General features: G+C 37.4%; 1 protein-coding gene across 6 annotated transcripts in view; it reads left to right on the plus strand.

Annotated features, from left to right (window-relative positions):
* The window catches only part of Ccser1 (coiled-coil serine rich protein 1), a 1,108,363-nt gene that overhangs the window by 228,998 nt on the left and 864,169 nt on the right, over nucleotides 1-15,196 (plus strand). For all 6 annotated transcript variants that reach the window (XM_034511175.2, XM_076939866.1, XM_076939867.1 and 3 more), the window contains exon 5: nucleotides 2,987-3,107. In XM_034511175.2, coding sequence (XP_034367066.1) covers nucleotides 2,987-3,107 — 121 coding nt within the window. The remainder of the gene's footprint in view (nucleotides 1-2,986; nucleotides 3,108-15,196) is intronic.

The following is a 15,196-nucleotide window of genomic DNA, read 5'->3' on the forward strand; positions in this document are numbered from 1 at the left end:
GTTAAAGTCTATTTTTGTGGCCTATAACTTAGATTGTGGTGTGTGTGTGTGTGTGTGTGTGTGTGTGTATTAGTTTTTTACAAACTTTCTAACTGTCTTCCTCATAGATCTCCAAGCTTTGACAGAAGGGATGTGATACAGATATCATGATCATGACTAAGTGCCCAAAGTCTCTCATTCTCTATCTAGTTGTGAGTCTCTGTATTAACTAATATTCGCTATAGAAAGAAGCTTATCTGTTGAGGGTTGAGAGAAACAGAGATCAATATATTTTGCAACTATTATGATCACCTCACTTTACTTAACTTTCAATCACATTTATTCTAAAAGATAAAAAAAATCATGGACTATTACTTATAAAGCATGTTTTTCTATTTGCAATGAATTTTAAAGAGTATTATTTTATTAATGAATATTAACAAATTTCTTAGTAATGGTGATTCTCATTTTTTCTTTATTTTTATACTTAATTTTCTTTTAGAATCCAGCAACATATCAATAATTTATTCTGAGCATATTTAAATTTTTCTTTAAGTAATAATGTGTATGATGTTGTATCAGAAATACCAGAAAAATATTTTTAAATGTAGATTTACAGCTATCACTAACATCTATATTGTTTTGTAAAGTTCTTTTAGTGAAGAAAAGTTTATTAAATTTCAATAAAACCCCATTAACACTGGGAATTTTCATGAACTTTAGTTTTAACCTGCCATTTATTCTGTCATTAAGATAAATTTTAATAAAAATTGTTGTTCCATTTACTGATATTTATCTTATTCTCTTTCTCATTTGCTTCTTGCTACACTGAGTAAGAGGTCAATTTGTTGCTTTATCATTTAGTTCTTGAAATAAGTATTCATATCAATCAGTAACAGTATTTACATTCAATTCAAACATCCTTCCAGTTCTTTCAGTATTTGCTTTTTTCCCATACTTTCCCTTTTCCTGGCAAATTTCTCTTTAGATAATCTGCATTTGGGAAATGCTGCACAGGTTCATCACTGGCTTGTGCTCAGTAGCAGCTGCCTAATGACCAGTAATCATCAGACTCTGAAAATGTCCACACATGTGCTGATTATGGTCTGAAATTGTCATTTACACAGTGGAGTGAGGACTCAAGAGAAGCAGAGAAATGTATACTTTATACAATTTAAGATGATACAGTATGCTAGCAGTATTTTGAGCAATGTCTTGGGGGTGATTCCTGTTACTTAAGAGATCAATAATAATTTGTATAAATTAGAAACACATAAAATGAAGGTTATATAAATAGATACTTAGTTATGAGGAATATGTAGGTTAAACAACTAATGGTACTGCATTCTTACATGAATAACTGTATGAGAGTTTTAAGATGACACATGGCCATTCTTGGAAACTGGAGCCTTGATTTTCTCTCAAAGGAAGGAAGCAAATTTCCATAAAAACCTTGTCTGGTTATTGTGAGGAAATAACCTGGCAATGTCAGTTTCAGGAAGAAAAGTTTTGTTTAGCTCCAAAGATCTTGGGGCAGTCTACCACAGCAAGAACAGCAAGTCACAGCAGCTTGAGCTAGATGTCATGCTGTATTTACAACCAGGAAGCAGAAAGAGATGGACAAATGCCAATGTTTAACTCACTTTCTCCTGTGCACAAAGTCCAGAACTCCAGTCATGGAATGGTGCTACTCATACCCAGTATGGGTCTTTCCACCTTAGTTAATCTGATAAATGCAATTCCTAACAGGCATGGTCAGAGGCTTGCCTCCTACAGGGTTGCAGATCTTGTCGAATTTACAAGCAATAAGCCCAGATTAATTTGTCAGTGGATTATTTTCACAGAGATTTTTTAAAAACAAATAAAAGAACTGGTTATTGGATGCATTTCAAGATGAAGTATATAAGGTAGTAACTACAATGCCACTTAACTTAGGCTTCTCCCTGGGCAACAATGCTTGGCTCGCTGAAACTGTTGATGGGAGTGCAGCCAAACTAACACATTAATGTATGCATTTTGAGACCAGAAAAGGAGAAGTTTGTTGAGCACACCTAGATTTATAATCTACAGAATTTTGAGAAAACAGTAAGTATTGTTTTAAACAAAGTTTGTGTGGATTTGTTATGCAGTGATTTATTATTAATATAGTATAAAATTAATGGGCAAACTTATAAAATCAAATGTTTTATGGATGTTTAACAATTGAAACATTTGTTTGGGGGAAAGTAAAGAAAACTGTTCATTGGTATCTAGCATGCAGAATTCAATCATACGCATATCCTAAGAACAGTTATATGCATTTCTAGACCAAATCTCTATATGAAACTAACCCCCAAAAGTATAAGGATGTTTATAGTTAATAGAAATACCCTTAAACTGGAAATAACTTATGCCTACCATAATTGAATGATAAAATTAGTTTATTTGTCCAAAGGAAAGCTACACTGCCACCACAATAAGCTAACAGTACATTTGTGGATGGTTTTTACAAGTGCACATGGAACAAATTAACCATCCTTTCAAGAATGATGACAAAATTTATGACCCCACTGTAGAAAACTCAGACTTGCAAGCTGCTTCGTGGGAACATTATGTTAAGAGCAGATGAGTTTGAGATCTGTAAATGGACAAGAAGAAAACCACAGGAGTGTAGCCATTGATCTTGGCCTTGAAGCAACTGGACTTTTCTTCTGGAGATTCATGAACTACCTGTGCCTTGGCATACAGTTATTATTTACCATTTGACAAATAACTTGTTTTTCAGCTGCTAAATGTTAGAATACTTTTTTTCCCACTGTGGCTATGAAGCTAAGTAAAATTGCCCAGGGTTGGACAGTTAGCTAAAGGAAAATAGCTTGTAAAGGAAAACTTAGATAATTTAATATTAATTGATGTTTTGTTGAAATTCTTCCTAAACTTGACTGAAAATATAAAGGTGAAATGAGGAAGATAAGAACAGGCTCTGGGGGATTTTTAACATTTACAATTAATTGCTTTCAAACTGCAGTTTGCCGGGAAGATTCCTGCCACTCTGTGATGTCCTGTGCAGCTGTCCTTCTTAGCCCAGTGGACCCAGCAAAAGAAATGAATGCACTAGAAGAACCAAAATGTCCCCAGCCTTCTAAACAGTAAGTTGTCATTTTAAGTTCCAGGTGGTGGGTATCATCCAAGTGCCTCTAAGTGGAAAGAGCTTGCCAGATAGTCCAGCATATGATGGAAGTTGCAGAGTATGGATGTGTATTAATTTAGTTTGTTCAAAATTATTATTTTTCAACAAATCATTACCATCTAATGCCTTGGGTGTCTGACCTGTGTCATTTAAGTTTTATTTTGGTGTCCTGTTTTAGTCTGTGGGTCAACAAGTGGAGAAGTTATAATTGTGTGTGTATGCACCGTGGTCCTGGATTAGTTATTTCAGAGTAGCAAGGTTGTAGTTTAAAGGGGGATCAGTTTGTATTTTTGTTTGTTTATTCACTTTCTATGTAAATGTGTGTGTCTACTTGTGTATGTGTATTTTTAAATAGGAGCCTACAGAGACAGAAATAGAGTATTTGATCCCCTAGTGGTTGGAAAATGAGCCTAGGTCCTCTAGAAGAGGAGAAGGCACTTGTAACTGCTGAGGCCTCTTTTTACCTCTAAAGTCAGTTCTTAGTATAAACTTAGTTTAAAGTTGGCTTGATTTTACAATGAGGGCAAGTTACTGTTTTATAAATTTCAGTAAATTATCATATGCTAAAACGTTACACTATTGAAGTTTGCTGTGGCACATGATATTGCCTAGTAAGAAGTACAGAGGTTTGCTAACTATTGGTTTTGTTGCCTCCCTTGATCTGAATTCTGGTTGTCATGTGAAAAATCGTCAAGGTAGAAAGTGATAATATAGGCACACATTTTTCCAAATATATGTACATGATCAAAAAGAATATTTAAAGAGTACAATCATGCAATTATAGTATATATATATATATATATATATATATATATATATATATATTTAAGTAAAAACAATGCTAGCACTCACTGACAGTTAAACGTGGTTCTATACAATAATTAAATGAAAGACTTTTATTCTCATAATGCCTAAAGATGATTAAAGTCATGATAACAAATATACATAGTCATAAACATTAAAACACAGCCATTTCTGATAAAATATTCAATCAATAAAAGGGAAAATTTAGTGCTGATTTTCTAGAGAACATAAGGCTATGCTAGATATAATCTCTCTGAAGAACATGTGACATGATATATATTGTAATATGTGATTATGTGAAGCAGGCAATAATTGTATGTGCTCATAAAATACATAATGTGTGATGATATAAGATCTGTGATGCTATGTGTTATGTGACTTGATGGTATGGAATACAAGGTGGTATGTGGTGGTGTATAATATATGGTGCTCTGAGGTGCGAGTAAAATGAACAGATATATTCTGCTGCATGATATGTGTTGGTGTGTGATATGTGTTGATGTATAATATGTACTTCTATATGATAGGTCAAGCCATATGGTACATGATGATACATGATATGACAGCCTGTGTGATATATAATGTTAAATGACATGTGGTACTATGTAATACATGTGATATGCATTGATGTGTGCTATATGATGTTATGTGATATGTGGTAATATGTGACATGTGATATGTGATATGTAGTGATATGTGGTAATGTGTGACATGTGATATGTGACATGTGATATGTGATATGTAGTGATATGTGATATGTGGTAATGTGATGGGTGATGTGTGGTATGTACTGATATTTGATGTGTGGTGACGTGTTGCATATGATCATTTGTGGCACTACATGTGATGTGATGGTATGCAATATATGATGTGTATGTTGCCTTTGTTTATCAGTGACCCATCATATTCATGAGGGAAGGAGTCTTGGCACATCCTAAATAGAACTGCTCCTTTCCCTGTTTTGTGTTTGCTTACCTTTGGCCTATTTTTCTACCTGATGATATGCTCCCAAAGTAGTTTCCTACAACATGGTCCTATTTAATAATCTTTGTGAAATCAATCAGGAAAATCCCTTAATGTTGCATTCAATAATACTGAATCAAATGGAGCAATGCATGTATTTGATTGCATGAAGATATTCACTATTAATATTCTCATTACAGAGGAATGAAATACCAAGCAATTCAGAGAGTGGTGATAGCAATTCAGTGTTAATGCAATCTGAAAGTGAAAACCATTTAGCTGCACCTAATGGAGTTTAAGTTTTAGGATCCAATAGTCATCCTTTGTCTAATACAAAGAAAATTACATCTCATATTTGCCCAGTAAATTACATTAGAAAGCTCAAATGTATTCTTGTGCAGTGTGTTTGTGACTTTACATAAGTCCCCATATAGTTTTAAGTTGGATCTTAAACATTTTAGATTTTTCAAGGACTTAGAAGAAAGCTGGTTAATAGAAATAATAACATGCATATCTTTTCCTCGTAGTAGTATTTAGTTGTTTCACAAATAGCCTTATTTCAAATTCTGGTGCGTGTGTGTGTGTGTGTGTGTGTGTGTGTGTGTGTGTGTGTTATTAGGTAACGGTAACACCCTTTACTTTTTGTTCTGCCTGAGATTCCTCTGTTGTCTTAGGATCTACACTCCCATGTAAACGCTCTCTGCCAACAATATTATTGACTCACATAAAGTTTATTGTTTTTTATTGGTGTTTGCTTTTTGTGTCATAAGACTGATCAAGTTTGTTTTGCGATTGGACATTTATCTATCCATGCTTCCATTTCTCAATCTGTTAATTATGGTGACTCCTTGACCCTCACTGTGAAGGTGTGAATTTATTAATTCAGAAGAAGATTGTTTTAATGTCCCTGTCTCAGTGTCATCTCTTAGCATTATGGATGACCTTGTACACAGATGTCTAATGCCTAAAGCTGCTGCACCTACCAGGCAGCATACACTAGCTGATATGAGGCCCCCAACACACATACAGCAGAGGACTGCTGGGTCTGGACTCAGTCAGAGAAGATACACCTAACCCTTGAGAAACTTGGGGCCCCAGGGTGTGGGATGGCCTGGTGGGTTGAGGATGAGTAAGGACATCCTCTTGGAGATTGGCGAAGGAGCTGTGGGATATAGAACAGTCAGATGGTGGACCAGGAAGGTGATAATGTCTGGACTGTAATAAAGATTAAAGAATTAAAAAATAAAAATAAAAAGGTTCTGTCACAGCATCTCTCTAGGTGTCTTACCAGAATCTTCAGTTGTGTCAAAAGCAAAATAGTGACCAGCTTTTTCTCTGCTTAAATCATATATCTAGTCTCATTTACATAAACCCTCATAATTTTTTTAATCTTGACTTTCCTTCATTATAGCATATCTGTAGTGCAACTGTAGTTAATACACTGAAACTTTTATTATATTTGTAGAAGCTGAGCTGATTCAGAAGGCATGAGTATCTTAAATGTTTCGCTAATACAAATCCTCAGTTGTGATTCCACGCAAGCTAGTCAGATATTTTCTAGCATGCATGTCACCTTTTAGGCTATGAAGTTATCTATCGATTCACAATATATGCCCTGTATACCACATGCCATTATTTTAAAAGTTAATTGGCATAATCAGATGCATGAGCACAGTGTACATAAAAGATTATTAACTGAAAATTACTGATTGTCAGTGAGAGACTCACAAAGCAAAGTGGATTCAGAAAAGTAATGGTGACAGGTTTATGTTATTAGAATATAGTCGGTGGAAATTTCTGATATATTAGGGTGGGACTTCAAACAAAGCTGCCAAAGGCCATTTCTTCTTCATTTACCCATATCATCAGACTGTCTGCAGCTCTCATTTTCTAGGACTTTAATTTCTCAAATATCATTTTCTCAAAGTCTCAGCAACAGCCAAAGCAGATGTTCATTTTTCCAAGACATCTAGAAGAAAGAGACAGTTTCTCTTAAATGAAAGCAAGTGCAGATTTGCATGCCACTGGCTTGAATTGTTCAAAATAAACATTATGACACGATATTGGTCATAACTGTTTTTGTGCATTGGATTCCATGTGAAGCCTCAGTTACATTGAGAATAAAAAGCATACTTGAAAATTTGAAACTATTGGTAAAAAAAGACAAAAGTTGTGAACAATATTTAAAGTATTGTATAACGATAGAATCCAACGTGATATTGTATGCTTGGTTTGTAATTTCATTTTGAATGGTAGAAATTTTATTATGTTAAATTAAAAATATTGAAATAGGCACAGCATGCATATCTTTTGTTTTTTAATAAATTTTACTGACCTATTGTATTTTATGTTGTTTGTTCTTGTTGTGCTACTGGTAAGCAGTATATAAAATGTACAAAAAATTTTCTTATTCTTGATGTATGTGTTTTATTACTAATTATCTCATAGGACAAGGCATGAAATATAATAATGAATAGGTAAACAAGAAATATATATATATATATCTTATATTTTGTAATTTTATAGCAAATATATTAGCTAAGAACACTTGTCACATATTTTAGAGATAAGGCTGCTAGAGCCTGTTAATATATTTTTACTTTTCATAAGTAAAATATATGCAGAAATATTAGCTCTCAGTATAATAATGAACTATCTCAGTTCTGTCATCTGAGAACAGAGTCTTGCCTGCCTTGTACCACTTCTAATTCTGGTGGGATTACTACTTTAAGTACTTCATCCTCCTGACCGTGCAGCCATCTCATATAAATTCATACACCTCAGAATCTCTGAAACAGAATTACAGTGGCATAATTTAAAACTCAGAAAGTGTTTCGCTAGGCAGAACTGGAATAATTTTCTTCATAGAAGGGCTTCAGAGTTTTTGAGGTTATAAATAAAGAAGTTTTAAGAGAAATATCTTTTAATAACATTATAATTTAGGTAGATTTTAGAAATATCCTATCTAGTAAATAACACTATAAATCCAACATATATTTCCTGTCTAGTATGAGTATAGGTTTTTACAAACATTTCTTTGTTTAACATTGGTCTAATTTGTTAATATGTCAGTATAAGATAATGCAAAACAATTCAGAATATTGTCCCTAATTATATCATTGTGTTAATATTTTATTACGTAAATTTGTAAGGTGTGAAACATTTCATGGCCATGGTACTTATACACCCAGTCCCAGTGAGGAGCACCTGTGATTAGTACTTTCTCTTCAGAGCAAAATGACAAGAAGAACCTCTCCTTTGCAAAAAAGGCAAGAGGCTTTTTTTTTTTTTTTTTTTTTTTTTGTATTATAGTAGGAGAACTTGAGGGTTGCTTTTTTCTATAGATAAAGCAAATTAAGCAAAAAAGCTGTGGATTTAATTTTGCTTATTGATCTTCTTTTGTGTATCTCAACAGACTATGGAAATAATAAATTTGCTAGAAAACAGAAAAATCAACCTGGGCAGGTGGCTCACACCTGTGAGCTCAGCAGGCAGCTCTGGCATGTGGTTCACACCTGTGAGGTCAGCACAAAAGAAAAATTGCTCAGAATTTGAAGTCATCCTGGGATGTGTAGTGGTATCCTGTTTCAAAAAGAAAAAGTATGTAATTTAAATAGTACACAATGTTCAAATATCCAAGCCCATATAAAACTGAGTTTGAAGCTTTAAAAAAACCATTTTATATTCACCAAAATCATGGGGAGTCTTGTGGAATTGTTGGAAGGAAGGATTGTGGGACCTGGTGGGGAGAATGGGACTTCTAAAGAAAACTAAGAGAGGCAACTAACCAGGACCCTTGGGGGCTTCCAGAGACTGAACCAAAACCAAAGAGAATACACGGCTTAAATTGAAGTCCACCCTACCCCAACCCTCATACATATGTAGCAGATATGCAGCTTGGTCTTCATGAGATTCCCCCTAATAACTAGAGTTGGGGGGTGTTTCTGACTCTGTTGCCTGCCTATGTATCTTACACCCCCTAACTAGACTGTCTGGTCTGGTCTCAGTGGGAGAGGATGTGCAGTAACTTGATGTGCCAGGGTGGGTTGTTACTTAGGGGGATCCTCCCATTCTCAGAGGAGAAGGGAAGAGGGGATGGATTATGTGATGGAGAGGAGAGAAAAAGAGACAGTTGGGAACCATATGTAAAGTGAATAAATAAAATATATGAAAGAAATCATAGCATCTAATGTATGCTTACATTTACAGCCAGGCACACCTTGCTATTCAAAACTGTATGTGTGCTCAATAAGCAGCAAGCTAAGGAGCTCTTTCTGAAATGGTCATAATATTCAAGCTCCGAGGAGAATGAAGTCACCCAAGGCTGGTTCTGGGTTCGACTTTGTGCTCTGTTAGAACTCTGCTTGTAACAAAAGCTGATATTTACACATGTTCTGACTGTGTGTTTGAAATGAAGAACCTGGTAGCCATTGTAAAGTTGGATATACAGGGAAAGGAAAAGTAAATTATGGCATTAATTCTCCTTTCCAAACTTTAACTTTAAACCCGAAACTCAGGCTACCCAAAAGTCATGGCTTATATGTTTGTAGAAATGCAGCATTACTTAGCTGTGTGATCAAGTCTCTGGGCCAAGGCCACCTCACTTTTCTTCATATTTTTGCTGACTTTGGGAAGGCCACCAACTACATTAGGAAGGGTGTGGCGTTCCTGCTCTGTTCAGCACAGAGGTCTGCTGGTTTGTAAAGTGTGACCCAAACCTATGTGTTTTATATTTTTGAAGCTACTTTTTTAATGTCCTCCATAAAGTTGATTCATAAACTGTTGGTGGGAGTCATCAAAGAATTGTATCATTAGCCTCTTTCCAGCATTATCATTTTAGAGATGTAATTCTTTGTGCTTATAGATAGAGATGAACTTCCTAGCTCAATTGTTAGTTAGTGCACTGTGCTTCTGGGTGGAGACTTTGTGCCGATAAACAGATGTTACTAATAAACTGTTGTTTATCCGATAAACTGTTGGTAAATAGTTGTGCCAATAAACTGGTGACATAACCAAAAAGATACATATTGATCCTTTAGTTTTAACAAAAAATTTCAAGATTACAGTAGTGTCTGTGGTTGTAGGGTAGAAGTATATTTTGCTCATTCATGGTGAAGACTGTTAGAATAATAAATCGCTCAGAGGAAATTTCTCTTAGAAAGGGATGTTTTAGCTAAGATTTAAAGGATTTTAGTTACAGAAGTGGAAGAGCAAAGGAAGAATGTTCTAGCAGAGAGAAAGTTTGATTACACATTTTGCAGTCAAAAATGTGGAAAAAATTAAAATTGGGTGATGGGGACATAGGGAAGACAAGATGTACAAGAGACCCCAGGAGACTTCTCAGACAGCCTATGAAAGCCTTCTTGTTTGTCATGGACAGCACAGTGTGAGTGACTGAATTGACTTGAGGCTGCTTCAGAATGTCCAAAGCAGTTAGTTGACTATGATTTGCATTAGTGCTCTAGCAGAAGCTTGACTTTTGACAGTTGAAGATAACTTCTCTTATTGTGTGATGTTTGGAATTCTAGGAACTTTTAAATACATATGTAAATTCCAGGGCCCCAGGAGGCAAGTTATTTAGGGAAGTTGTTTGTGGTTTGCTAATAGTAGTGGTCAAAGAAGAAACAAAAGGAAAGGGATTAGACACAGGGATTTTTCTAATTCTTCCCTCCCTTCTTGTCTCTCTTCTATTTAGTACTTGAAGGTAAAACCAGGCGTAAAGGGTGGCAACAAAGAAGAACCCACATAGGAGCAAAGTTGAGGTACAGATTGGTACCATAGAAATTGACAAATTCTTTGCACCATGGCTTTCCCTCTGTTTCAGAGAGCTAGTAAAATTACCCCACACCACTAAAGGCAGATTTCAGAGAATCTGGCCACTGCTGTGACTGACAAGAGCATTCGCTGGACTGTTTGCCTTGAAGAAAGTCAGTGTGAAAGAAGACCATATTATAAATAGCACTTTATAAATGAGTCTCACACACAGGATTCACAAGCCCATACTTGGGATAAAACTCTTTCAAATTCAGTGACAATTTACAACGGAAATGCACAACAGAAGTTCCTGTTAAGGTCTCCATATAAGTCCCATGACTCTTCATAACAATTTTCTTTTGCTTACCCTCTATCATACAGTGCACTAAAAATTTCTTCTATGTCTAGAACTAAACAGTAAGGTGTGTAGAGTATTTGTAGGGCTGTGCATGCTCTTCCCCATGCAAGTGTGTCAGAAGAATCAGTAACAGGTTTTATTTCTTTATTCCAAGCATAGAAGCAGTTATCAGAAAGATAAAGCAAAAGATTTCTGCAGAGAGAGTCATCACCCCAATGTGAATCTATTCAAGTTTGGGAAGGAAGCTGTTGGGAAGAGTATTTTCTAATCACAGCTCATAGAGAGTTCAAGAGGATGGGTTTCCTATTTCTTGGCAGCTGGAAACACAAAAGGCAGATGCTAATTTCCTGCCTGGCTGCCTGAAGCAGGCCTGCCTGATCTGAAGAGGGAGAAAGGCTTAGCTTCTGCCAAAGCAGCTTTCTGACTGTCAGAGTCCACCAGGGAGGACACTGACCAAGGTGAAGGAGGTAGAGGAGAAGGAAGCATAAGGCTGAGGCTTCTTGGGCTTATTGCTAGGGGATCATAACATTCTGGCTTAAAGACCCACTCTGTGTGCATTTGCTAGTCTCTAAGACAGATGGCTTTAAAACATCTCTTCTGGACTGAACCTTTCTCCCCACCACCAGAACAAAGGCTGAGGAAGTTAATTCTGCTTATCCTGGCTAAGGCCTTTGAAGAAAAACTTGGTAACTGTTTTTGTCTCAAGTATGTGTTATTATTCGGTAAAAGCAATCCTTCTGAATTATGTTAGTAAGCCTCTTGGCAGTCACATCTGTCCCTTTGCATCAATATTTTTAAATGAGTTAGGTTCTTACCTTGGGCTTGGCATTTGAGAAGATTGTTTTCTATCCTTCTCCAGTTGTGCTACTTTGCTCATCACAAAGGTTGAAGAAAGTCAGGGTTTTTGCCAACCAATAGTGGATCCTCTGCCAAGAACTGTGTCCCATATTTCCCCACTAAGTTACCCTTGCAGTACACCTTCAGTCACTCCGTGACCTGACAGTCACTAGTAATGGATGGATCTTAGAAGGACTTCTGAAGCATATAATCTCAGGCCTTCTAGTCAAGCTGTGTATGGAGACAGCAAGGTGAAAAGGAAATGAAGAGAGGTTTTGAATTTTGGCCAATTATATTCTATTGGCTAGTCACCTGTGAGAGCACAGGTGACCACTATCCCTCTCCATGCCATACTTTCTTGGTCACCTTATTGCAAGATATGATCTCATTCACATGTGGTTTATACATTTTGAAGGCAGTAAAATTAATTCACTTGTGGTGGATGACCTAAGGAAACAGTTTTTTCCATACACTACAGAACTGATAGAGGTATGGACTCACAGAGACTGTGGCTCCACACACACGATCTGCACAGGTTCAAGTCAGAGAAAACCCCAACTCTGAAAAGGGGAAATAGGCACAAAGTCCCACCTCTAACTCAAAATCTTTTTGCAACTGATGTTTGGCAGGAAAATCAAGTTTCTCCAGTGGAGTGTCATTGGGTTCATCAGCCACATTCCAGGACAGAGCACGTGCCCAGGAGGCATTAACTCCATGGTATTAGTTTGCTTGGTAGTTTTTTTTTTTTAATCTTTTTTTGGTAGCTTTGCCATGTTTATTTTGTCTTTTTATTTTTAATATATATTATATTTTCTATATATTTAATATATGTGTACATATGCACATACACAGAGAGAGAAAAATAGAGAGGGAGAGAGAGAGAGAGAGAGAGAGAGAGAGAGAGAGAGAGAGAGAGAGAGAGTGAGAGGGAGAGGGAGAGGGGGAGAGAGGGAGAAGGAGAGGGAGAGGTAGAGGGAGAGGGAGAGGGAGAGGGAGAGGGAGAGGGAGAGGGAGAGGGAGAGGGAGAGAGAGAGAGAGAGAGAGAGAGAGAGAGAGAGAGAGAGAGGAGTGTTGTGGGTGTAGGTATCATCCCAGAAAATGGTCTGAAGAAAACTTTAAAAAAAAAATCCAGTGTTACTCAAGAATCCAGAGATTTTAGTAGAACAAAGACAAGAATTATACAAAGAGCACTCTTGAGAGAAGCTTGTCCTGTGATTGATAGAATTGTTATTTTATCTTCCTGCAGTTTATTGCTCCTTAGTAAGTCACAGGATTTGTTCCCTTGTGTAGTCAGCCTGTCAAGTCAAGAACTCCCACTGTCATGTCATGTCTGCTCTGACAGGCCTTTGTACACTGAGTGTGTAAGTGCTATTTTTCAGATGACTTGGGACCACATGATAAGATGACTGAAGTGTTTCAGTTCTCTTTATGGGGTAAAATAAATACAGATTTATCAGATCCTCAAACAAGATTTCAAGTGCTGTACAAGTAGTGCCTATGTGTGCATAGTGTGTGCATACAGGCACACAGCCAGCTCTCAGCTACTTCTGCTAGCATATTACCATGATTTCTGTTTTCATACAAGTGTGTAGTTTATTTAAAGTTATCTTATAACAATGTAAATAATAGCATCAGCTTTTTAGTAACAATAAAAAGTTGTATTATCAATAAGCAGGCAAAGCTAAAACAATATCATTTGAGTGTCACAGGTACAGTTTAAACTGTATGGCAGACTTGTATTGGACACTAATAAAGAAATATTACTGAAGACCCCCATACTCGGGAGACCCTTCCTCAAGTCTCCGGAAGTCTCAACCACCCAAAGATCACAAGAAACCATACCTGGATGCAATCAGCAGAGGCTTTATTAGGGAAAATAGCCGGCGGTCAAAACTACAAGCTCTTTAGCTCCAAGAGCAAGGTTTTGGCCCAAAGTGGTGGTTTAAAGGCTCTTTTATAGCATGGGGTGGGGGAAGGAAGGCATTTTTGTGCGCTTACACATGATTGGTTGTTTTACAAATTTTGAACATAGCACTGGGAAGACCAAGGGAGGGGTAACCAATAACAGTGGAACATTTCAGAGGGATCTAGCCCAAATGATCTAGAGTCATGTGAAAATTACTCTGCACACTCATTCTTCTCAAAAATGTGGTTTTTACTGTTCCGCGCCCCTTTTCAAGTCCCCTTTGCCCGCGAAAGGGACACGTGAGGCTGTGTTTGGGTGGTTACTACAGCAAGGCTTTATTCTTGTATCAGCAGAAGCGGAAAGACCCAAAGCCCGGGAAAGGCACTGCTATATATACCCTAGAGTGGCGTGTTCACTTCTGATTGGCTGTTCACTAATCACCCCATATTACGCCCCAGGGATGGGCAGTGACTTTGGCGCGCTTTTGCCTTTTGCACCTGTGCAGTTAGTTGTTTACTTGTGGGAGCACAGGATGCCCGCGCCATCTTGTAATGGCGAATGTTGTCATGCTCACTGCGGCTCCTAACATCTCCCCCTATCTATATATTTAAGATGGAACAGCCTATTGCCTATCAAGCGCAGCACCAACTCAGTGAGGGAAAGCAGAGGCCTGATCCCCTGTGCAAAATGAGATATTGTAATGGGTTTCTTCTCTTGTCGTCGTGCAATGAGTAATACTTCCCATACCATCCTGATGCCTTTTGACGGGGAAAGGGAGCCTCCACCCTGGGGTGCCACCAGGGGAGGTTTCTTGGCATCAAACCTTTTGCAATCAGGCATACTTTTGGGAAATCTATTCACACTTGTGGAACATTTCCTGTTGAGTATCCACTCGCAAACACCTCTAAATATTCAGGTACCACAGTTATTCAGGCAAGGGCTGGCTAGACTTAGACCTGTCATCGACCCAGTGCAATGGGCTGAACCCTTGGGGTGCATCGACTGAGGGTCTCAGTCATCAGCTACTTTCTTAGCATAGATAGCCAAATTTCAGGGGGAGATCCTTGCTCCAAGGCTGCGAGTGCTTGGGCGTGCTTGGGCGATAGCGGCCTTGTCAAGTTTTTGTTGGGCTCTGAGCATACAGACCAACCATAACATGAACACGAATCCACAACATAGGGCTGCACCAAACAGACCTATCCCCACCCTTTAAGAAAGAAAAGGCAAAGATAAGCCAAGAAGTAAAATCGCCAGGGGTAACAGGGTCCACTCGTGTTCCATCAAGGCTCAAGATCCGGATCTGCAATTGCTGCTGCACCTGGTCCAACTCCCAAGTCCAATTCCCTTGTAAATAAGCAGAAAGATTATGGCTTTGAATAAATGTATCATTCATAAATCTCAGAGGTGTAATACATAGATGTGGGGT

This window comes from Arvicanthis niloticus, chromosome 9 (genome assembly GCF_011762505.2).
Source record: "Arvicanthis niloticus isolate mArvNil1 chromosome 9, mArvNil1.pat.X, whole genome shotgun sequence".
Taxonomy (NCBI): Eukaryota; Metazoa; Chordata; class Mammalia; order Rodentia; family Muridae; genus Arvicanthis; species Arvicanthis niloticus.